Raw genomic sequence first — 22,694 nt, 5'->3', positions numbered from 1 at the left:
AGGCATGAATGAAACCTGATGCCATCACACTGGCAATGCACCCAGCGCTGGCAAACATCACAGCAAACCATTGGTGTTGATTCTGAATCTCTATATACCTAAAAAATTGGAGAAACACATCTAGTCAAGTTCTTTTTTTTCTTTTTCCTTTCTTTGGATAAGAGGTATCAAATATCAACACTCTCACACATACACGTACACACACACAAGGAAACAACAAATTGCAAACACTAAAGAAGTTACATGCATGCATGTACTTTCCCTATGGGTCTTAAAAACATGACCTCACCCTCCTTATACTTACAAATGGAGGAAGTGTCATTTGAGCTAGAGCACATTGGCTACATACGTACATGCACCACTATAACACATTAACATTACCCCCTCATCAAAAAGCAGCAAACTAAACACATTAATCATAAACAATGCTTTCCAATTGAATAATGTAAAAGAACATCAGAAAGCCCATGAATTTTATAAAATAATAATAATAATAATCAATACCTTCAAACAAACAGGGCAATAATTTCCCTTCACAAACAATCTTCCACATGCATCGCAGCAAGTGTAACCCAGAAACCACCTGTAAAGTTATAAAGAAATCATGAAGAGGAGTACTCAGTTTGTGGACAAGTACAGATAAAGGTCATAAAAAAATTGGTCAGCCATCATCCTTAAAAATGCAAAGAACAAACATAAAACTCATAGTGTGTAACATCACTTTACTCTGAACTTCAAAATTGAAGTGAAAACAACAATAAGTGGCATTAAGTTCCTTTCTTTATACACACGCAAATCATACGTTCATATGGAAACTCACTGTAACCCCTTGTTTATGGGGAAAGAGGGGCGCCATTGGTCCAAAAAACCATTGGCAATTTAATATACAGGAGCAAATAAAATCATAATTATATGAGAAAATCATATAAATTAAACAATAAACCAAACTAAAACTTCCACAGTGGATTGAATTGTTCTCAAAATTCTTTTTGATAAGTTGTTCTCCAAATCCTCATATTGAGATGATAGCTCACACCAAAAATGAAGTCCAACCAACAAACAAAGCTCTAGAAAGCCTGATGCACATGAAGTAGTGCCAAAACCCAATATTTAGATGTTTACAACTTATTCATCACAATATCAATGAAAATCAAATTTATACAAAAGAACCTATTATATATGTGAACTTTGATTATAGCAATCAATACCTTACACTGGAGCCATTTCCCGGGACATTGGAGCCACAGCTGTGACACCTTGTATGTTTTGGGCACAAGTAAGGCCCAGCACTGACATTCTGCATTATCAAAAAACAAATATGAGTAACCTCTTTTAATCAAGATAACAGAAGTTCAGAACAAGCATTTCACACCCTACCTTGTGAGATGGCTGCTGGCAGTAGCAATGGTGAGCCCCATCGCACCTTTTACAGAACATAAATTTATTTGGGTCTCCAGTTTTCAGGCAAACCTAGAGAAATCAGAAAGCAATAACGCGTAAGATCAAAGAATATTAATTATAAAGAGAGCAGAGCATGTTAAATCAACTATGCAATCAGCCAGTAATGAATCTTTATCTAGTGTGAAAACACCAGGTAACAACCAGATATGCAGAACATCGGTGAGTAAATATAAGATGTTAATGCGACTCTAAGGGCTAGACACCTTAAGGCAGCAAAAAGGCTAAAACATCCAGAATTTCTACAATTTAATTGAAGGTTGTGATAAAATAACACAACCAACTCATGTTACATGATGGACAGAAGAAATAATTATTTTGAGCAATATTCTTGTACTGCACATAGAGGAAGAAATCCATTTGGGAAATATAAGCACTTTAAACTCATTTCTTATGGACTTACACTGATCTTGATTGCTACTTGCTGGTTGAAGAGGACATAAGTTTTCATGCTATAAGTTTCCAGTTAATTGATGTGATTTGTATGTTGATGAAAATTAGAATCAGTGTAATGCTCTGGATCATCTCAGTTCATAAGACTTCCTCTTGTCCATTTTACTAGCCTATTGACCATGTTTTTGTGTTGTTTTGCATTCGCGATTTTAATTTTCTTTATATGAAATGTAAAAGTAGATGCATTGGAACTGATTGACTGAAAAAGGTACAAGGGCATATTGTATGATCATAAGATATAAGACACGATATGATGACACACTGTATTTGTGGTTATGTTGTACCATGTACTTATATTGTGCTAGTATTACTGAAACAAAATAGTAATTACACAATAAAAAAGGGAATAGCAGAACTGGATAAATAGCAATAAACTTCCAATTTAGAGATTCAAAGAAAGAAGAACTTTTGACTTTCAATCATAGAATGACTTAATAACAAGAGTTCACCAGTATTGCACGTCATCATTTACCTCACAAATCCGACAAGAGGGACAGACCCATGAACTCCAGTGAAATAGATCTGCAATCAAGTCCCGCAAATGAGAATACATGTAGTTTATAGGGTCATATATACTTTTGGTCAGTAAATCTTACCTCTATGTTGAGCCCAAGATTTCAAGCAGCTCCTGTGATACTTCTTGCCACATTTCTTGCATGGAAGCATCCTTCTTGCTTTCTCACTACCTTCATTTTCACCAAAAAAGCACAGCCGGCACATTACATTCATGTTAGACAGACCCTGCTCTTCTCCAGCTTGACCTCTTGAAACATCCTGTTTTAAAAAAAAAAAAAAAAAAAAAAAAAAAAAAAAAAACCAATCAATATAGTAACATCAAGGAATAAGAACGTGATATACAAACAAAGAATCCCAAATTGCAAGCCTAACACAAACTAGGAATTTTTTTTTCAATCTCATCAAGACAATGCCTTTGCACATAAAATGAGTAAAAAACTAAATCGATTGCAAAAGAAAATGAAAGACACTCTGCTTACAACCTCATTTGGCATCGCCAAAAGGGCTTTTGTTTCCAATAGTATTCTCTAGATCTTCTAGAATAAAGGGTGCAAGCCCATTTTCAATTCTCTAACATATATATGTTTTCTAGATTTTCATCGCAATAAAAAGGGCAATACAAACATTCAACAGGATGCAATTTAAAATTTTGATGAGAAATAAATGACCTAAACTATCATTGGATTTAAATTTTAAAATAAGAAACAAAAAGACAATATCATATAACTTATAGTTCACAAACTCAAAGCTCCATACAATTGTAAAAGGGAATTTTATACCAAACTCCAACTAACTAAAATGCTTGAAAATGCAAATTATCTATAACGAAACTCTACATCAAAGTGAAACGTGCGACATTATCTGCCATTCAAGGCTTCAAGCTCCAAATACAACACTGAATAACAAAAATGTAATATTTCCTACACATAAAGTTGCAAAATTCAAGCTTCAACCAAACCTAATTTGCCAAAATCCACTACAATTCAACCCCAAAATTCAAACTTCAACCAAACCTAATTCACCAAAATTCACTAAAATATTCAAATTATAAACCAATTGAGAACCAAGAAACAAAAAAAAAAAAAATATATATATATATATCATATAAAATTTTAAAGGGGAATTTTATACCAAACTCCAACTGACTAAGACGCATGAAAATGCAAATTATCGAAACTCTACATCAAAGTGAAACGTGCCACATTCTCTGCTATTCAAGGCTTCAAGCTCCAATTACAACACTGAATAGCAAAAATATAATAACGAGTAACCGCCAATACAATCCTAAATCTTTTTATATATAGCTTTCGGAAAATCATAAGTGAAAATTCTTCAACCAAACCTAATTTGCCAAAATCCACTACAATTCAACTACAAAATTCAAGCTTCAACCAAACCTAATTCACCAAAATTCACTAAGATTCAAATTACAAACCAACTGAGAACCAAGAACCTCACCACAGCCAGATCACCGGACTCGAACCTCCTCGCGTAGTCCTCGGCAGCAACCATAGCAGCAGCCGCCTTCTTCTGCAGCGCGATGCGCTTGCTCTGCGCGGAGGCAGCAGCAGCCACCTCATCCACCACATTTCCCCCGCCGCCGCCGCCAATCCCTCCTCCACCTCCGCCGCCGTCCACAACCGCCGGCGGAAGCAACGGCGGCGGAGGCGGAACCACCTTTGGAACCAAAACTTGAACCGTATCTTTCCATCCTTCTTCTCCTACTCCTCTCTTCTCCCTAAACCTAATCCCCAACGGGTCCCTCAGAAACTCCTCGATCCTCGAAACCTCCTCCGCGAACTCCCCCCTCGCCTTCGCATTCTCTAGCCCCCGCGGAAACCCTAGCGGACAGAAACAGATTCGCCGGCTGCAAAAAAACACACACTCAAATTTTCAAACTCAAAAAACACAGCTCTCAGAGCCGCGAAAGAGAGAAAGAGAGAAAAAAGAAAAACACAAATATTCGCTCGCGCTCGAAGTGTTAGAGAGAGAGTGAAATAAAGAGAGCGAAAGAGAGAGAGAGTGAAGGGTACCATGTAATTGGGCAAGCAACGTGAAAGGCCATGTAGATGAAAAAATTGTTGGAATTTGAATTATTTTTGAGTTTTGGGTGAGTGAAGTGTTAGGGATCGCTCGCTCGCTCGCTAGCAAAAAAAATTTTTTTTTTTTTTTTTTTTTTTGGGGTTCAAAAAAGTTCTTTTAAATATCTAAAAAAAGTGGAAAACATAAAAAGGGGGTTTGTTGGTTTTTTGGGGAAGGGTTTGTTTTTATTTTTTTATTTTTTTGGGGGGGGGGTCAATTTAAAGCGGCCATGGATGGGTTATGTGTGTGTGTGAGGGTTATAGGAGGGAATGGGGGATTTAAACGCAGAGTTTTGGGGGGATGGTGTGCGGGAAGGTAGGATCTAATCAGAGGATGTGTGAGCAATCAGAATCAGAGGTTGGGTTGAAAAAGGTCAGAGTAAAGAAAGGATAATATAAGCCAATTGAAGTAAAGCCGTATTAGGATTGATGATTGATGTTTGCACACCGGTAATATTTAGGAGAAATACTTAAAATAAGAGAATATATATATGATTTGTAGATTTGATAAGTTGGGATTGGTGGATGGAAAAAAAATAATAGCTATGGTGGACGTGTATATTTGATATTTCTACCAATCAGTGCTTACTATTTTTTATACATAAGTATAATGGAATTTTAACTTATGGGTATAAGAGACTTTATTACTAAAATATCAATTAAGGTATGCATAAATCAGGTTTAGTTGTGTTAAGGTGTTTAGTTGTAAACACCAAACTATCATGTTAGATTAGGTTGTCAAATTAAAGTAATTTTGTCAATTCTAAAATACAAAAATAAATTAAATATATGTATTTAAACTAAGTCTTGAAATCCAAAATAAATGGAAGTAAGCCATTTAAAAATACGTAGTTCTTTTATTAAAAAAATTATTAGTATTATTATATGAGAAGAAAATGAACAAAGCGAAAACATGTAAATTTAATTTGTTTATGAGCTTGAGTTTACCTCCTATTCAAAGTAATATTAAATGAAGATTCCTTAACATTTAATTCTCAATTCAATTAAAAATGTTTACAACCATACCAAATAAAACCAAAAGGTGTTTTCAACATGCCTCGAAGTCTTTTTTTTTTTTTCTAATCATTATCAAATTCCTTAACTACTTCTCACATTTGTACATAAGAAAACGAAGTAGACCACAAACTATCAAAATATGCTCAATGTATTGATGATGTTTGTGTTTAGGTCGAAGAGCCCCTTATCTTTTTTGGAACAATTATTTCTAGTGATGGAGCTCCAATTCACTCTTAACTTTTATGCTTTATTGGGTATGGTTTTGGAGGAGTGTGATGGAGATAGATGCCAACTATTTAGTACCATAGCTTGCCTTTCACCTTTCAGTTCATAGCAAGCTTGCCTAAGGTGGGGGAGGATGGCTTGTTTTCTCCACTTGCAGCTCGTAGGGCTCCCATTCGCTGATGGGCGAGGAGCAGCTAATAATCAAACCAATTGCCCCTCAACTTATAAGGTCTTCTCTGTGTGTGTGTATATTATTTTTATGGAATCGTATGAATAAGGAGTTATTTGAAGGGAAATGTTGTTCACTGTTAAATTTTGTGCATTATTTTGTCCAGCAATTAGATGCCTTCCATTATGCTCATAGAGTTTGATGCAACAGTGGTTGAGATGGAAACCTATATGTATTAATGTTTTTTGGTCGTTAGCAACTCTTTTTTAATGGCCACGTGGTACAATTTTATTATATACACGCGCTACATCAATATTATCTTACACAAACAATAAATAATGAGTTTGGGGTTAAATATCGTAAAAGCCCAAAAGGTCAATATTTTATACAACTGCTCAAATCAACCTTTCTTTCCAAAAAAATCCATATATTTTCATTTTAGGCTCATGACCCATAAGCCTTTCACCACATGAGATGGGCTTACCACCCACATCTTATCTACATCATGAAATGTGCTCATGACCTAAGGTTATCTTGCATCACAAGTTAGGCTCAAGCTCATATATTGTCAAGGTTCACAGTCCATAATACTTTTATCATATTTCATAGAACAACTTTCCAATAAAACTCATATTTACTCGTTTACCCAAAGAAAAAACTCATATTTACACTAAATGAGTTTGAAGGAAAAATGCCCAACTTCAAGAAAGCTCGAGCAATTTACCATTTTTATACCGACACTTGATCTAATAAAAATATATATAATCACAAGACTTCATATCATATCCCAAGCTCATGAATTTTCATGAGAAACACTTAGGAGTTGTGTTTTGAAGGGCCAAGAGATATGTTTAGTATTGGTTTGAAATTGACATGGAAACATGAAACTTGACATGTATTCTCCAATTTGCTTACCTCTAATGGGCTACTGTGTCTCAAGTAATCTTTGGTTAGCATCCTCGGAGTGCTTGACAATACTTAGGATGTGAGACTCCCAATTACTCTTTATCCAAAACTTAATCATAAAATAAAATACTCATAAATTGACTAATCAGACACTAATCACGCATCTCAATGCCTTGCAATAAATTTGACATATTAAGTAATTGACATGTACTATCGTTTGAGCACCTTACACCAATCTAGAATATTGATCGCCGCTAGTGTGATAGTTACTCCATAAGGATAAGTATTTATGAGGGTAGAGAGCAAGGATGAGTATTCAAGTCTTTTGAATGAAACTTCACACACATACACTTAAATTAGGCTAGAATAAAATGTTGTCTCTAATAAAATAAAATAAAATAAGTTATGTTAAAAAAAATGTAATCATGTTGCATATATCATATGTTTTAAATTTAGAATCTAGGAAAACTATAATTCTTGCATGATTTGGATGGAGGATTCTCTCCAATTCCACCTGAGTAATTGGTATTATTGTTGATGATATTAGTATACCTACTTGACAAAGTTTTACTTAAAGTAGAATTATCTTTGCATATTTAAAAAAGTATCTTGCAAATTAACGTGTTATTAATCAAACAATTAAATTTATTATATTGTTGAAGTGAGACAAATTATATTTATATTTATACATAAATGATCAATTTGTAAATAAGGAAAACTATTAAAAAATAAAATGAAAACAAAGAAGCGGCGGTCAGTAGTGCACTAAGGCTTGTTTCAGAATTCAAAATTTGTTGTTTAATAGTTTTAAAAACCGGTACAATCAAAATAACCAAAAATTGGTTTTATGGTCCAACCAGTGGTCAAGCTAATAACTGACCACTAATAACATCATAAATAATTTAATTAATAATTTTAAATTATATAAAATAAATAATAACTCATTATATTATTTACAAAATATGTTCAAACAAATATAAACAATTTTCAATAAGTTTTTATACCTTATTTAAATGAATTAAAAAAACCTATGAAGAATCAATCAAATTAACATTACAACAACAATAACAATGTTATAATTTTGTTTAATCATTTGTAGGGGTGATAAGTCTAGTAGTATATATCTATATATATATTAGGTCTCCGTCCGAGGACATTAAGTAGTCCGAGGACGGGTAAACACTATCATAGGAGTCCGTGTTAATAAATGAAGAGGTGAGGTTTGGTCATTAGAGCCCAAGAAGGTGGTCCGAGGATGAATGCCTCCTCGGCTGAGCAAAACTGAGGTCCGAAGGTCTAGTCTGCCATCTAGAAGCAACGTCCCAGGAGATTCTATTGATAAGGATATACATCATGAAAGCACAGGACAAATGAAACCTATGAAATATCTACGAAAAAGCTGCTATCACCGTATTGAATACTTTGTAGCAAACTCTCTGACCGCATTAATGAGGAAGTGATACATGAACAGTAATTTTCAGTTTTACAACTACTCCCAAAAATTTTAGGAAGGTGCTAATGGGACAAGGATCAACATTAGTAATCTAATCTACACGTGGAAGATAGAGATGAAAGAGGAAGGTAGTATAAAATAGAAAGAAGACCTTGAGGGAAGGAGATCGAAAGATTGGGAGAAAAACACTATAAAAATAAGAATTGGACTTATAACCAAATTCAAAAGAGATATATACAAGAACTAGTCTTCTCGGATTGTGTCGAGGACGATTTTCTTTAGATAAAACCAGTCTATCTTTATTTTGTTGTCATCTGGATCCACTGTAATTGCTACCCAATTTATTAGAGCCTAATTTTTTAATCCACTCTCTACAAATTCATTGTATTGGGCTATTTGGGCCTAGATCCTGTTACCATTTAGGTTTAGGACTCAAATTATGTCCTTACAATTGGCGCCGTCTGTGGGAAATTCTTGTGCTGTAGTGAGTTTAACGTTCAATTATGGTAGGTTTAGGTCCGAACCGAGAGGAATCCATGGGGTCCCAACATCAAGATCATTTCCTTAATCTTGAGTAGAGAAGGGACCGAGAAGTTAATGTTCATACCACCCATACCAGTAGGAGCCAGTCTCAAAGTGGGAGTCATGTCTCTCATGAGGAAAACACTAGAACCATGCAACTGGAGATTGATCATTTGAAAAGAAAGTCGCATTGTGAACAACGAAGGCAAACTCCTTCCAATTTTAGGTTTTTTTTTTTTCCCTAATGATGATGGGGATGGTAGTTATAGACCCAGGTCAAGGACTCCTCCCAGTGAATCTTTCTCGTGTAATGAGGATTACCATCGTGAGTGTAGGAATAAAAGCTCATCTTGCAAAGGCCTAGAAAACAACGCTATGAGTAGGGTGTTAAACCAAATTTTCGGGTCACTTTTCACATGCAGAATTGGAGGAGGAAAACTTCCTCGGCGGTTTACTCAACCAACGTTCATCATATACAATGGTCGAACAAACCCTATAGAGCATGTAAGTCACTTCAACTAGAGAATGATTGTCCACTCCAGGAAGGAGGCCTTTATGTGCAAGGTGTTCCCATGTAGTCTAGGACCTGTGGCAATGAGATGGTTTGATAGACTGGGAGCAAGTTCTATAGATTTCTTTAAGGAACTCACCCGGGCATTTGGATCTCGCTTTATTACATGCAGTAGGGTTTCTCGGCCCTTAGATTCCCTATTGTCTATAACCATGCGAGAAGGGGAGACCCTGAAAACGTACTCAGACAGATACTGGAAGATGTTCAATGAGATAAATGGTGACTTTGATGACGTGTCCATAAGAACTTTCAAGGTCGACTTACCTGCTGAGCATAGTTTGAGAAAGTCTTTGACTGAGAAACCTACTAATAGTGTACGTCAACATAATTAAGAAAATAATAACAATCAATCAATCAATGGAAAAAAAAAAAAAAAAAACTATGAACAATCAATCAAGTTAACATTACAAAATAATAACAATGTTATAATTTTTTTTAATCATTGTTTACAACATAATTAAGAATAAATTATTTAATTGAACTTCCCTTAACTTAATAGGATTGATAAGGCTTTTTTTTTGGTGTGTGGAAGAGATCTATTCTAAAATAAAAATGTGTTAAATTAGATGTTAGTGCCTTAGGGCTCGTTTGGTAATGTTGTTCTAATAACGTTGTTTGTATTTTTTAGAAATGCGTATGGGTAAAAAAGTGTGTGAAAATACGTATAATGCTGTTTAAACACTAAAAACTGTTGTTTAAAAAATAATAACAAATGGGCCCTTAAAGTTTCAAATACAAATCATTATTTTTTTTAATAATTATGTTATATTTTGTAATATTTGTCGATCAATAAAAAATTTAAAATTTTTAAAAAAGAAGAAAAAAAAAAAAAGAGTGAACACCTGGTAGCCATACCTATGGCCTTGTGCCATTTAAACTAAAAACACTAAAAGTAATAAAAAAATAATAATAATGTTAAGTGATCATTTGGTAACAGTTTATTTAGTTGAAACTGAAATTTTTTTGCTGAAAGTACTATAGAAAAAGTTAAGAGATAACTGAAATAATATAGTGAGACCAATGAATAGTATCAAAAAGTGTAATGAGACCCATAAATAGTAGTAAAAATAAACTTATAGAAACTAAATAGTAAAAAATTTGTTGTTTTAAACAAATGCAAAAACGTACACTAAGACTTATAGAAAGTTGTATGTTGTTATTCACTTCATAATAAAAATTGTGCGAACCTCTTTTACTTCGTATCCACTCATTTGCATTTCTCAAAAACTAAAAGTTAAAACGTATGCTCTCTTTCTTTTTCTGGGAAATTGGGCATTTGTCTTTATTGACGAATTATGCAGTAAAATATTCATATTTGAAGTCTATTCAATAAAATGCTCATGTTTTTAAAACTTGATTTTAATAAAGTTGAGATCCGTATAAAATTTGATATCCTCAAAATTAAATTATATTTTTAAGTGGAACTCAACTAATGTTGAGTTCCACTTAAATTTACAAAAAAATTTAAATGACAAAATATGCATAGAATTTAATGTTGCTAATGTCGAGTTTCACCTATAACTCAATTTTGTTAAAATTAAATTTAAAAAATAAGGAAATTTTACTAAATAATTTTAAAATAAAAGCATTTTACTACATAGTTGGTAAATTAAAGGCAAATATCCTCTTTTTTTTTTTTTTTTCCTTTTTTTCTCACAAGTTTTCTATAGTATGTTTTAATTTATAAAAAAGAAAAAAGAAAAGAAACGACGTCGTTTTTTAGTGCGTACCCTTTGATTTGTGAAACTTAAAAGTTAAAACAAAACCTGCTTTTTAAACAGAAACACACAAAGAAAACTGAGAGACAGAGCAAGACCCAGAGACAGAGTGAGAGTTCTTGAGAAGAAGAAGAAGAAGCAGCAGCTGCAGCTATGAATGCTCCCGATCGATACGAACGCTTCGTCGTCCCCGAAGGCACCAAAAAGTAATTTCATTTCACACACTTTCTCTCTCTAAAAAAAACCCTCTCTCTCTCTCTCTCTCTCTCTAACCCTCACTTCTTTTTTGTTCAAAAATCACAGGGTCTCGTACGAGAGGGACACGAAGATAATCAACGCGGCGTCGTTTACAATCGAGAGAGAAGACCACACCGTCGGCAACATTCTTCGCATGTATGCAAATTTTAATTAAACTTGATTTTTTAACTTAATCAAATCCCTAATCTCACTTTGCATTTGTGTGTATGTGTTTTTTTTTTTTTTGTGATTATCAGGCAATTGCACAGGGACCCCAATGTTCTCTTCGCTGGCTACAAGCTTCCTCACCCACTTCAGTACAAAATCATTGTTAGGGTTAGTATTTTTTTTTTAGTTTTTTAATGGGGTTTATAGTTTATGCATTTCAGGCCTTATTTTCGGGTGCGTTTGTATAAACTGTTGGAAAACGGTGTTTTGAGTTTAGTGCTTTTAGTTTAATTTAAAACTAGTCTTTAACCTGTGCAATGCATGGGCTATTTGTGAAAATATATATATTTATGGACAATTGATGGTTAATAAAAAAATAGCATACCTAATTTAGTTAGAATTTATTTACAGAAACTCAATCCTAATTTGTTCAAAATTTATTTAGAGTTGGATCATTTTGAAGTCTAAATAGTTCTAATTAACGTTTTGATACAATAGAAAACAGTTATAGGACACGAGTTATATTACATAAGATTTGGAGAGATCCAACGGTAATGGATCAAATAATGAGCAGCTAGAGAAGCTATTTCTAACGCATTACACAGTATAGTTTTTGGGTACAAAAATGGTGCGAAAAGTTATACCTTGTTAAGTTAGAAAATGCAGGTCTGTCATCATAGGTTGTTCCTGCCATCTTGGTTAACGTCTTTCATTGCGAACCTATTCAATCCTTTTTGCAATAACTAACAAACAAAGTTTGTTTAAAACCAAGGTGTTTAGCTCTTATTGTAGCCTCCACGATTGCATCCTGAACTGCTGCTGGTCTGCTATGATCTTGAGATTAGGATTGTCCATTTCTAAAGGCCTCCTAGTACCTGCATACAAGAGATTGGGCAGTGAGTGAGAATCGGATTTGGGGTCTTCCCATCATGAACCACTTGATTTCTATGGTTCAATATGGACCATAGAATGGTAAAAAGAGATTGGAGATATAGTTCCTTTTCCTGATTGACTTTGTGTAACTTAAAATAATAAACTTTTAAAATATAGATTAGAATGACAATGTAGGAAATTAGCTTTTCAAATGGTTATCTGTGGGAAGTCCTAAGGGATGCAAATTAAATCACAATTAGCAACTTGCCCCGGTTTAGGCTTAGTTCCTTCGGCCTTTTAAATTTTTTATAAGTAATTACATGATACATATTATACATGTATAAAAATAGTTATTAAAAAAAAAGAAGAAGGGAAGGGAAACATACTATATTTTCCATGCTACTGAACATCTAATCATCATCATCAGGTCAGTAAGCCATATGGTTGAATAAGGAACTAAGCCTAAATTTTGGCTTTTTAAATTTAGGGGTTTTTGGTGTTTATGTGTTTCTTTGTGGACGTATGTATTGGTGTGCTTTGGTTAAAGTGTAATTGTACTTTAAAAAATAAGGTTTTAAAAATTGTACCTTGGATTCTCCAAATTTAATGTTGTGACATTGGAAATTGTTACTATACACAAGGAAGTTACATTGACCAATAAGCCATAGGGTTGAATTGATGGGCGAATCTAAGATACAATGCCTAAGGATTTGAACCTAAGTTTTTCTTTTTAAATTTTGGGGTTTTTGGTGTTTTAAGTGTTTCTGTGCGTATGTATGTATAGGTGTGCTTGTTTTTGAATTTCTGTACGTGTCCTTAGGCTTACAATCCTCTATAGTTTATGGGGTAACTAACTCTACCCATTCATGAGAAGTTTTTTTTTTTTGGGGATAGGTTTTACAATATATTTTTTCTTCTTTAAAGAAAAAAATAGTAAAGTACCCACAAATTTTAGAATGTGCAAATGGGTCAGTGACAGAAAATGAGTTGCAAAAGCCAAAACCCCAAAAAGGGCAAATGGGTTAGTTTTAGAAATGTTTCATCAATCTATAACAAAAATAATCCTCACGCAAGAGCTTGTATTTGAAGAATTCTAGATGATCTTGATTCCTACATGTATGTGTGTAATGATGTTTTTTTTTTAAGGGTGAAAAAAGGGGGGGGGGGGGGGTTCCATGTTATTAATTCCTTATCTGTATGAATATGAGGTTTGGGGGAGGGGTGGGGAGTAGCATAATGATAGTTGTATATGGCTGATTCATTGATTTATGCAATTATAGCGTTGTTAATGTGCTGGAGATATGAATTTAGGGTTTGTCCATTTGTGGGCGTATGACATAGGTGGCTAACTTTGATTGATTTGTTGAGGATGCTTGGCAAACCCCAAAAAAATTTGAGATTAAGGCTAGGTTGTTGTTGTTGTGAGTGTTTTACATTGCTACGTTGTCAATTCATCTGAACAACATCTTGATGGATAAGAATTCCATTTTATTTTTTTTTCCATGAATTGATCTCTTTTGTAGTTCATAGGTTGGAGTGTTTTATATAAACCTTCCTTTCGAATGTTCTATAGAGATTCTAGTCTTAATGATTTTGGTGTATTTCCATAGATACACACCACTAGCCAGTCATCACCAATGCAGGCATATAACCAGGCTATCAATGATCTGGACAAGGAGCTTGACCATTTGAAGAATGGTTTCGAGGTACAACATCTCTCATTACCCTGCTTTTAGTAAGAATGTAATACTTAATGTCATCTGGAAATATTAATTGCTCTTTGCCCATGTCTTCATGATCAAGCATCTCTCATGGATACAGTTAAGAAACTAGTATCATATTTGTAAGCATTAGAGGACAAGGAGTTCTGAGATGGTGTAGAATCATTTCATTTTTCAGAACATCCTATGCCTCAGGTTTCTATTTAGAGTTTCAACTCGTGATGGATGAAAACTAAGATGCTTTCTATGGGATTAAGGAAAGATACTTAATTGGAATGAAAATTGAGGATGCACCAACATTTAAGATTTTTTTCCCCCTGTTAAATGTAGAAACAAGCAATTTGCTGCTTTACTGGAAATTGCTTCAATTTGTCTAGTCCATGAGATAGTGGATCATTTCTTTATTGATTTTGGCCTTCTTTGGAGGACATAAGTTTGAATGGCAAAATATCTGACTGACTGACCGACCATAAAATAGTGAGAGTTTATGAATGTTTCATTGGTTGTAGTTCACTAATTTGAGATATTAAGATCTGTCCTCACTTCCTATATTGGCAAGATTATAATACTAATATAATTTCAAATCCCTGCTTGCAGACTGAGATGGCAAAGCATTCAAGGGAGTTCTAATATGCAAGCAGTGCGTTCTGCTGTTTTTGTTGGTGATATTTTCTTGTAAATGGTATTTGAAGGGAATGGGCTGATTTTATGAAACTTCTGCTTTGAATCTGATGGTTGTAATGGATTAATGAACTTTATGTGGTGATGAAGAATATTAAATATGTCCATTGGAGGATTTGATCATAGCCTTCACCAATAGCATTTCAATGTTTTCTGATCTCTAGCAAGGTGCATGGAACTAACTGGACCATATGAATCTCATGTATCATAGCTGTCTTTTAGGGTTTCATCTGTGAGCGCATCATTGACATAGTTTTATCTTTTACCTATCAAAAAAAAGAAAATATCTTTTTTGGATAAGTCTTATCTTTTGAAGATGAGTTCACAGTATTGTTGCTACATTATTTTTATCCAGCACTTGGACTATTATGATCTTGATTTAGGCTCCTTTGCCATATGTAGTAAACGTTCGGGTCTGTAGTGAAACAGAATCTTCATGGATGGCACTGTAGTCCAATCTAAAAAAGAGTTAACACTAATACTGAGAATAAGTTCGATTTGAAAGTCAAGATTTATGTGTGTTTGGATGTAATCTTTTGCAGATTGCTTAGGTTATGTTTGGTAACAGTTTTTGTTTTTTATTTTAAAAAACTTGTTTTTGGAAATATAAAGAAAAAACAATTTTCTTGTATTTTTGAAATAAAAAACATGTTTGTTTAATTGAAATTAAAAAGATAATTTTTTGAAGAAAAAGCCAAAAAAAAATACTAAAATATGTTGTTATTAGGATTTGAACTCTAATGTTAACTTATTAAATGAGATAGATTCATTAAATTAAATGCATATTTTGATTGACTTTTGAAAATAAAAAACTGAAAACAGTCTTTTGCATGTTTTCAGTTTCATTCACAAATTGAGTTTTATAAACAGTTTTTGTTTTTTGACTATTTTGAGTTGCCAAACAAGTTTTTAAGTCTCAAAAATGGAAAATTGTTTTTGAAAACAGAAAATAAGAAGAAAAAGTAGTTACCAAATTTGCCCTTATTTGCTGGAAGTAATTGAAGTGTGGTTGTGCTTACTAAAAATGACTTTAAAACTGTACAAGACCACTTAAGGTAATAAGCTAAAAGAAAACGTTGTTGGCAAATAACGGCTCTTCGAGTTATCTTAGCTGTCATGATTCTAAAAATAAAAAAAGAAAAAAGAAAAAGAAAAAAGAAGTAGAAGATATTTTAGCTAACATGTGGTGTTGGTAAATTGTAATCGGTGGCATCTAGATTATTAAAAATCTTAACTAATAAGAAAATGAAAGTTTCTGAAAAATTATGTGTGACGTGCTCTGACGTTTGAATCTTCAGATGAGCCAAAATTGTCTATCAATTTATAGTGTGCGTTTGGATACAACTTATTTTTATTGAAAACTAAAAAAGATAAATTTTTTTTTTTACTATTTATTACTATTCAACATTATTCATTGACCATGAACAATGCATAACGCGCTGGACTTAAAAAAAAAAAAAAAAGCCCAAAACTTTAAAACGCGGACGCAGCTCCACTACCCAAACGGACCTATAGAATAGAAAAAGGGACACAAGCCCAGGCTGCTTCAGTTTCTAGTTGGGAGTTTGTATGGATTGCTAAATATAGTTATTTCTCAAATGATAAACATGGATATGAATTTGTTTGGACCAAATAACTTATTTAGCTGAAATTGAAATTTTTTTTTGCTGAAAATACTTTAAATAAAAGTAAAACTAGTTGAAATAGTATAGTGAAATTTATGAATAATATCAAAAAATGTAATGAGACTCATGAATAGTATCAAAAATAAACTGAATAATAGCAAAAATAAATTAAATAATAAAATAAGCTGACTTTAAACTTATTTCCCAAATGCAGCCAAAATTTGTTTTTTTTTCCCCTCATTCAACTTTTATTAGGAAGGATTTTTTATTGAAGACATTGGATGAAAAATGAAAATATTATGTCATAAAATGTCCTTCTAACTAAGGAATTAACCTGCCACGGGAAGGCATCGCAGTACACCCTAAACAGAACATAAATTAATGAATGACTAGGCTGCGTAATTTTTACAGATATTCATACAGTTGATTTCCATTCAGTTTTTCTTTTTCTTAAAAAAAAAAAAAAAAAAAAAAAATCAGCTTGTTTAATCTCTATCTTCTAATCTTGGCCAATCCCACTGTCAATTCTCATATGGGTTGTTGTAATTTCTATAAACTATAATTCTACAACTGATCTGGTTTTTCTTTTTTGGTTACAATTAGTTTCTAAGTTCTATTTCTATCACACTAGGTTTGACATTTACATGATAGAGAAGTCATCATCAAGTCCATCTAGTTCTCCTCTTACATTGTTTGTTTGGATGATCAAAACCGAGGTCTTCACAGAGAAATCAGACCCCGAAAGAACATCACCAATCGGACCCAATTCCGGGCACTGCTGCCAGTCATTCATTCCTTCTGTCAACACTGAATTTACCCTCCCTCCTCTTCCTACAATGATGAGTGCATACTGCCCTTCCAATGACCTCAAAGTAGAATAAGTCTCAGCTGAGTTTGCAAGATGCTTCTCCATGTAAGCAACTTGCCCTCCTGCTACACATCTTTCATAAAACTCAGCAAAGCACTCATCATCCAGCTTCATCTCCTCTTCCTGCTCAGCAACATTGACCCTATGACTGCCGGCTCTTCTTGTCGTGTTCTCTGAACTGTTCTCCACTAAGAATCTTATTACCGTGAGTTTTACCCCGGGATGGCATGCTACACGGCCGGCATAAGCTAGTGCTTCTCTATCATCTTTGCCACTAATAAAGATCACTGCCACATTGAGTGATGTATGTGATCTTGATATTTTTTCTACCAGTCCAAGACCTCTGTCCACCAGAATTCCCACTGAGCATGGGGCGTTCCTGAGTACCTGTTGAAAACCAGAACTATCATCAAGCTACAATTTGGAAGAAGCATGGAAACAGCTATGTTTGTCACAGAGAGACAGAGCAAATACTGTCTTTGTGAAGCATTTGGATCAACTCATGATTTCAAATAATCATACTAGCTCCTTGAGTGAAAATGAAAATTTGTACTAACTAATGACAAGTAACCCATGCTTCTATATTTTATAACCAATATTTTCTTTTACTTGATTTGTAAACAAATTATGATATCTTTTCAGGGTCTAAAAGATAGCATCAATGAAATATCTTTTCATTTTATTTATCCGAGGATTTTATTTTGTTTTATTTTAATAATGAGGAATACTTATTAATAGCACTGTAGTAAGGCATTTAATGTAGGAATTTAACATCTTTATATAACCTAAAAATTATATCTGCAAGTAAAGATCTAAAATGATGTACTTCCAACTCTCTGATTTAGAGCATTTCTAGCAGATTAATCAAATTTTTGTACTGTTTAGACAATGAACAGTGATATTTAGTTTTTACCTACATACTTTTTCAAATACACTTTCCAACAGATTCTCTATCATTTTCTTCATCCCATTTAAATATTAGTTTTTCATTCATTATTTATTCTTTTTTTTAACAACTACACATCTTTCAATATTTTTTTATTCAATACCTGATTATTATAATAGAAAAAAAAATATTTGAAGTATGAATAGTAAAAACTACTGTGTTCTCTATTTGTAAAGAAGTACTGTAATAAATCTAATCTAAAAAATGGAGATAGTATGAACAGTGGTGTTTTTGCTCCAAAAAATAGATATAAAACATCTATCGGAGATGCTCTTAGTTTTTGGTCATACAAACCCATCCTAGAGATGAACTTGGGTCTAATTAGGAGCTTTTTTTAGCTACTTAAAGTTTTGCGTGTAAGTTCCTGATTTTACCTTGCGGTTCACATATCTGAATCCTGGATGGCCTGCATCCAATGTTCCATCGGCACGCTGTCTCTTGTGAAATGGCAATATGATGAGTGCTGTCATCAAGTCCTCTGCCAAGAGGCAGATATCCTGGGACATACCACTGAATGTTGAGAGTGCAAGAAGTCGTCTGAGTTTGACACCATCACTATTATGGTCTATATAAGCTTGAGCTGCAGCAGTGACTTGTTCTCTCATTTCTGTCACTGACTGGTCGGTCACAGTCACTGTGTCCTCTTCGTCGCCTCTCACGAGTGTGGCTGCTATGTTATCCGTGAGTTCAATCATGTCAGTAAGATATATTGCGATGCCAGGTTCAGCTGTGCCTCGAGAAATTTCTGTGAAGTTGATGGCAGTTGGAGCATCTTGAGGTCCATGAACACCTAACAAGATTCGGACCTCCTTTGAAGGGTCAAGTGATTGAAGTGCTATTCTATGGGTTGGTGCTCGTTTCCTTGCAAGTTTGATGATATATGCAACAACTGATGGGGCGTGCACAACAGTGAAAAAGATTGCAATTACCATCACAGTGCTGGTTGAAGTAGAAATGGTACCAGCCTGCATTGATTATAAGAGTACAAAGCAGAAAGATTATATAGGCATGAAAATCATAGCTATTGACACTAATTAAGTTGTATCTGATATCATTGTTTGCAGTCTTTCATTTGAAACTTAATTAATTACTTGTGAAGCATTACCCTGTTCCATGGAATCGATACATCCAATTCATTTTGGCTTGCATTACTTACAAATGAGTTAATTTAGTTTTTGTGGACTGTTTAATGCTTTTATTTATTTTTTAAAAATTTATACAGAATCACTTTTATGGGAGATTTATGATTACTTTTTCAGGTCACACTTTTTTTTCCCTAAGCTGCATGCATTTTTGTTTGTGCCTGTAATAGTTTGTCGAATGTAACTAGTGTGTACAAATGCTACAATAAACAAATATGGCTGTTGCTTTTTAGGCCCTCAGAAGAATGCCTTGTACTAAAATTGGAAACATTTTCTACATGACAAGAGACATGACAGTTATCTTACAAGTTTCAGAGTAAAATGAAGAATAGGATAGATTTTTTTTTTTTTTTTGTTCAAACAAAAATTTGAAAATAAAGGAATAAAATAGAAACTTACTGTTTTAGCAGCAATAGCCAAGTAAATTTGATAATGGCCCTTTGTAGAGAGAAGCAACCCAAGTGCAAATGATTCAGGCCAACGAAATCCCAACAGCACCCCAGAAAGTACTGTTCCAGCTACCTTCCCAACTGTTGCTATCAGAAAGAGTAGAAATAACCTTGCCCAGGTTCCTATTTGGCCAGGTTCAAACTGGTGGAAATCAGCTTCGAACCCCATCCAAATGAAAAAAATGGGATAGAAAATGGTGCTTAACAAGTAGTTGATTTTGCTAATTACCCACTTTGATACCCTCCCCTCACTTGGCAAGAAAATGCCCGCCATAAACGCGCTTAGAATGGGGCTAAAACCATATACAGTTGAGCAGCTGCTAACCAAGGCCATAAAGGCAACTGCAAGCACTAAATGTGAGCCTTTCATTGGTTTGCCTTCTGGGTTCTCATTGTTAACCCAGTTCATAATAATGGGTGAAACTTTGGCAGTGATCACAGTTTGTATAACTAGTGCAATAGTCATCTCCACGGAATCTTGAAGTCTACTCTTACCTGAAGGTTTTTCTCTTATTGGATATGCAATATAGCCAATGGAAATGAAAAGGGTGGATATAAAATCAGAGTGCATTCCTGCAGCAATCACAAGCTGCCCTATGTCTGACTTGCCTATTTTGTGACTAGTAATTAGACGGGTCAGGACCGGAGAGGCTGTGCTAGAGAGGGCAGTAGAGAGGGTGAGGGTGAAGTTCATCTTAAATTCCTGAGTATAGTTCAGAAATGGGGTTATAGCTCCGGCTAGGATGAATGTGGAGAGCATTCCTGCATAGGCTACTGTAGCATCCTTGGTTGGTAACTTCAAGAGTACATATGGATCCATTTCAATGCCCAACACAAACATGTAACAGATCATGCCAAAATCAATGATGAAACGCAAAGTTTGAGCTGCTGATATGTCAAAAAAACCATGTACGATTCTTAAGTTGCCAATGAGTAGCCCTATCTGCATGTAATAAGAAAAAGCTGAGGAATTTAATCACAATAAAAGAGAGTCGTGGCATAGATAAGCACTACTACAACCAGAAAAAAGCATCTCTTAGCAAAGTTCTAATTTAAAGTGACTAGTGAGCAGTGATGACTGATATATCCAATGCTTGTTAGATATACAAGTTATGGTAGGCTTTGTTTCCTACTCGACTATGCTCTTTACTGTACAAATTTGGTTTCATGCCAAAACTCCCATCAATAATAAGGTTTGTTCAGTTTCCTTTTGTGTTGTGGAAAACATAATGAAGCTATACATCTGATATATAGAATAAAGAAAAAAGAAAAAGAGAATGAATTGTGACCGAGTAATAATTATCTTATTTATCCGATATATACAGTACAATTGTGCATCCTTTCTCTTACAATGTGTAAGTTCTAATGTTGCATAGAATTCACACATTTGAGAGAGATGATGCATGTATGCACAAGGAATAATTAAGATTATCAAATAGGCTTTTGGGTATTGAGGTTAATTTTTTCTATTTAATTAAATTTTGGACAATAGGAGAAAGCGATTCTTTAATGCTACATTTTAACAACTTTTTTGAAATCTAAAGTGCTAAAGGACCAACTGTGTTAGGCTTGGGGTTTTTGTTTTTCTAGTTAGTTTACGGTCTGGAGGCTTGAATTTTGATAATTACTTTGTTTCAATTGATAATATATTAACCTAATATTTTGAGGGGATAAGAGAACGAGACAATATTATTAAGTTATAGAACTCTTGATAAAAATAGAGAGAGAGACTTACAAAGGTATCGGAGGTGATACGAGGTTGTGAGAAAGGCCTTAAAAGGTAATGTGTGACATTGCATAGAACCACCATCAAGAAGAAGCCGAATACATGTTTTGCAACTCTTGTAAAAAGTGCTGATAGCTTACCCGAACATGGGTCATCTGGATTAGCATCTGACATTTTTTTCTTTCTTTCTTCTTAAAATTCACTTTCTTGATTTTCTAAAAAAAAAAATTCACTTTCTTGATCAATAAATGATCTTTGTCTCCATAATTTTAATGTTTTTTTTTTTTAATTAATTTTATATATGTTATAGTTTTAGTTTCAGTTTTACCCAGCAAATCAGTAATGTCACAGCTTCTCTGTCTCGGATTTTCGCCGGTGGGTATTAGTGGCTGTGAATGAATGCTTAGTTTGCGGAGAGAAAACAAAGGAGTAGTTTTAGGACAGATAGACATGTTAAGTGGTTTAGCTAGATGATTTGTAAAGTGAAAAAAAAAATTAATTAAAAGGACAAATCACCATAATAATAATAATAATTATTATTTTTTATTTAGGTAACTACTAAAAAAAAAAAAAATGCAACACAATGGCCTTGGACAAAATTATTATGTACACCGGTATACTACACTTCCTTCTGCATGTTCATGTAAGTGTAGGTCTCATCTATGGATTTTCTACGTAAGGTCCACTTTTATATGAGTTTACGAGAAATAAGTGTAAATGTGTAGTTTATTTTTTTGGTTTAAAAATGTGTAGTTTATTGTGCATATAGAATATTATCTTATGATGTGAAATAACTTTTTGTATCTAGTGTATTGCGTCATTTTCTTACATAAGATGAGTCCTATCTATGGGATTCACTTATGTGAGGCACTTAAATTGAGAGAGAGAGAGAGAGTACTATATAATTTCTTTTTTTTGAAAAGAGTGTACTACATAATTTAAATAGATACTTACCTTATATTTTATCCAACATCATTTTATCCCATTTTCTTAATTAATATATTTTCTAATAGGATGCACTAAAATATATAGTATGCATTCATTTTCATTATTATCATTATTATTTTGGTTAAAAGCGTTATATGATATAAATAAATGAATAATAATAATCTCAAAAGAATATTATAACAAATTAACAAATAAATCCTATAGATACAAAACGAATTAAT

The 22,694-nt window shown here is 33.7% G+C and overlaps 3 protein-coding genes across 3 annotated transcripts in view; 1 reads left to right on the top strand and 2 right to left on the bottom strand.

The window, feature by feature from the left end:
* LOC115984502 overlaps positions 1-4,592 on the bottom strand; it is a 6,310-nt gene extending 1,718 nt beyond the window's left edge. Inside the window, exons 1-8 of the mRNA XM_031107522.1 lie at positions 4,461-4,592; positions 3,886-4,294; positions 2,508-2,685; positions 2,384-2,433; positions 1,378-1,470; positions 1,209-1,297; positions 505-583; positions 5-98 (exon numbers count right to left, since the gene is read on the bottom strand). Of these exons, the coding sequence (XP_030963382.1) occupies positions 5-98; positions 505-583; positions 1,209-1,297; positions 1,378-1,470; positions 2,384-2,433; positions 2,508-2,685; positions 3,886-4,294; positions 4,461-4,492 (1,024 nt within the window). The 5' untranslated portion in view covers positions 4,493-4,592. The remainder of the gene's footprint in view (positions 1-4; positions 99-504; positions 584-1,208; positions 1,298-1,377; positions 1,471-2,383; positions 2,434-2,507; positions 2,686-3,885; positions 4,295-4,460) is intronic.
* A 6,556-nt stretch (positions 4,593-11,148) lies between these two features.
* LOC115984053 (DNA-directed RNA polymerases II, IV and V subunit 11) lies at positions 11,149-14,930 on the top strand. Its single transcript, XM_031106934.1, has 5 exons — positions 11,149-11,295; positions 11,393-11,482; positions 11,584-11,662; positions 13,978-14,073; positions 14,686-14,930. Exons 1-5 carry the CDS (start codon positions 11,243-11,245, stop codon positions 14,716-14,718), a joined length of 351 nt encoding a protein of 116 aa, XP_030962794.1. The 5' UTR covers positions 11,149-11,242; the 3' UTR covers positions 14,719-14,930.
* Positions 14,931-17,034: 2,104 nt separating this feature from the next.
* On the bottom strand, positions 17,035-21,699 carry LOC115984120 (cation/H(+) antiporter 28-like). Its single transcript, XM_031107033.1, has 4 exons — positions 21,535-21,699; positions 19,750-20,742; positions 18,583-19,173; positions 17,035-17,649 (listed from the first exon to the last, which is right to left on the bottom strand). The coding sequence occupies exons 1-4, from the start codon at positions 21,697-21,699 to the stop codon at positions 17,035-17,037; spliced, it is 2,364 nt and encodes a 787-aa protein (XP_030962893.1).
* Positions 21,700-22,694: the final 995 nt, after the last annotated feature.

The sequence above is a fragment of the Quercus lobata genome, chromosome 4 (genome assembly GCF_001633185.2).
Source record: "Quercus lobata isolate SW786 chromosome 4, ValleyOak3.0 Primary Assembly, whole genome shotgun sequence".
NCBI classification, from domain to species: domain Eukaryota; kingdom Viridiplantae; phylum Streptophyta; class Magnoliopsida; order Fagales; family Fagaceae; genus Quercus; species Quercus lobata.
The sequence above is the reverse complement of the archived record's forward strand: the minus strand, read 5'-3'. Positions and strand labels throughout refer to the sequence as shown.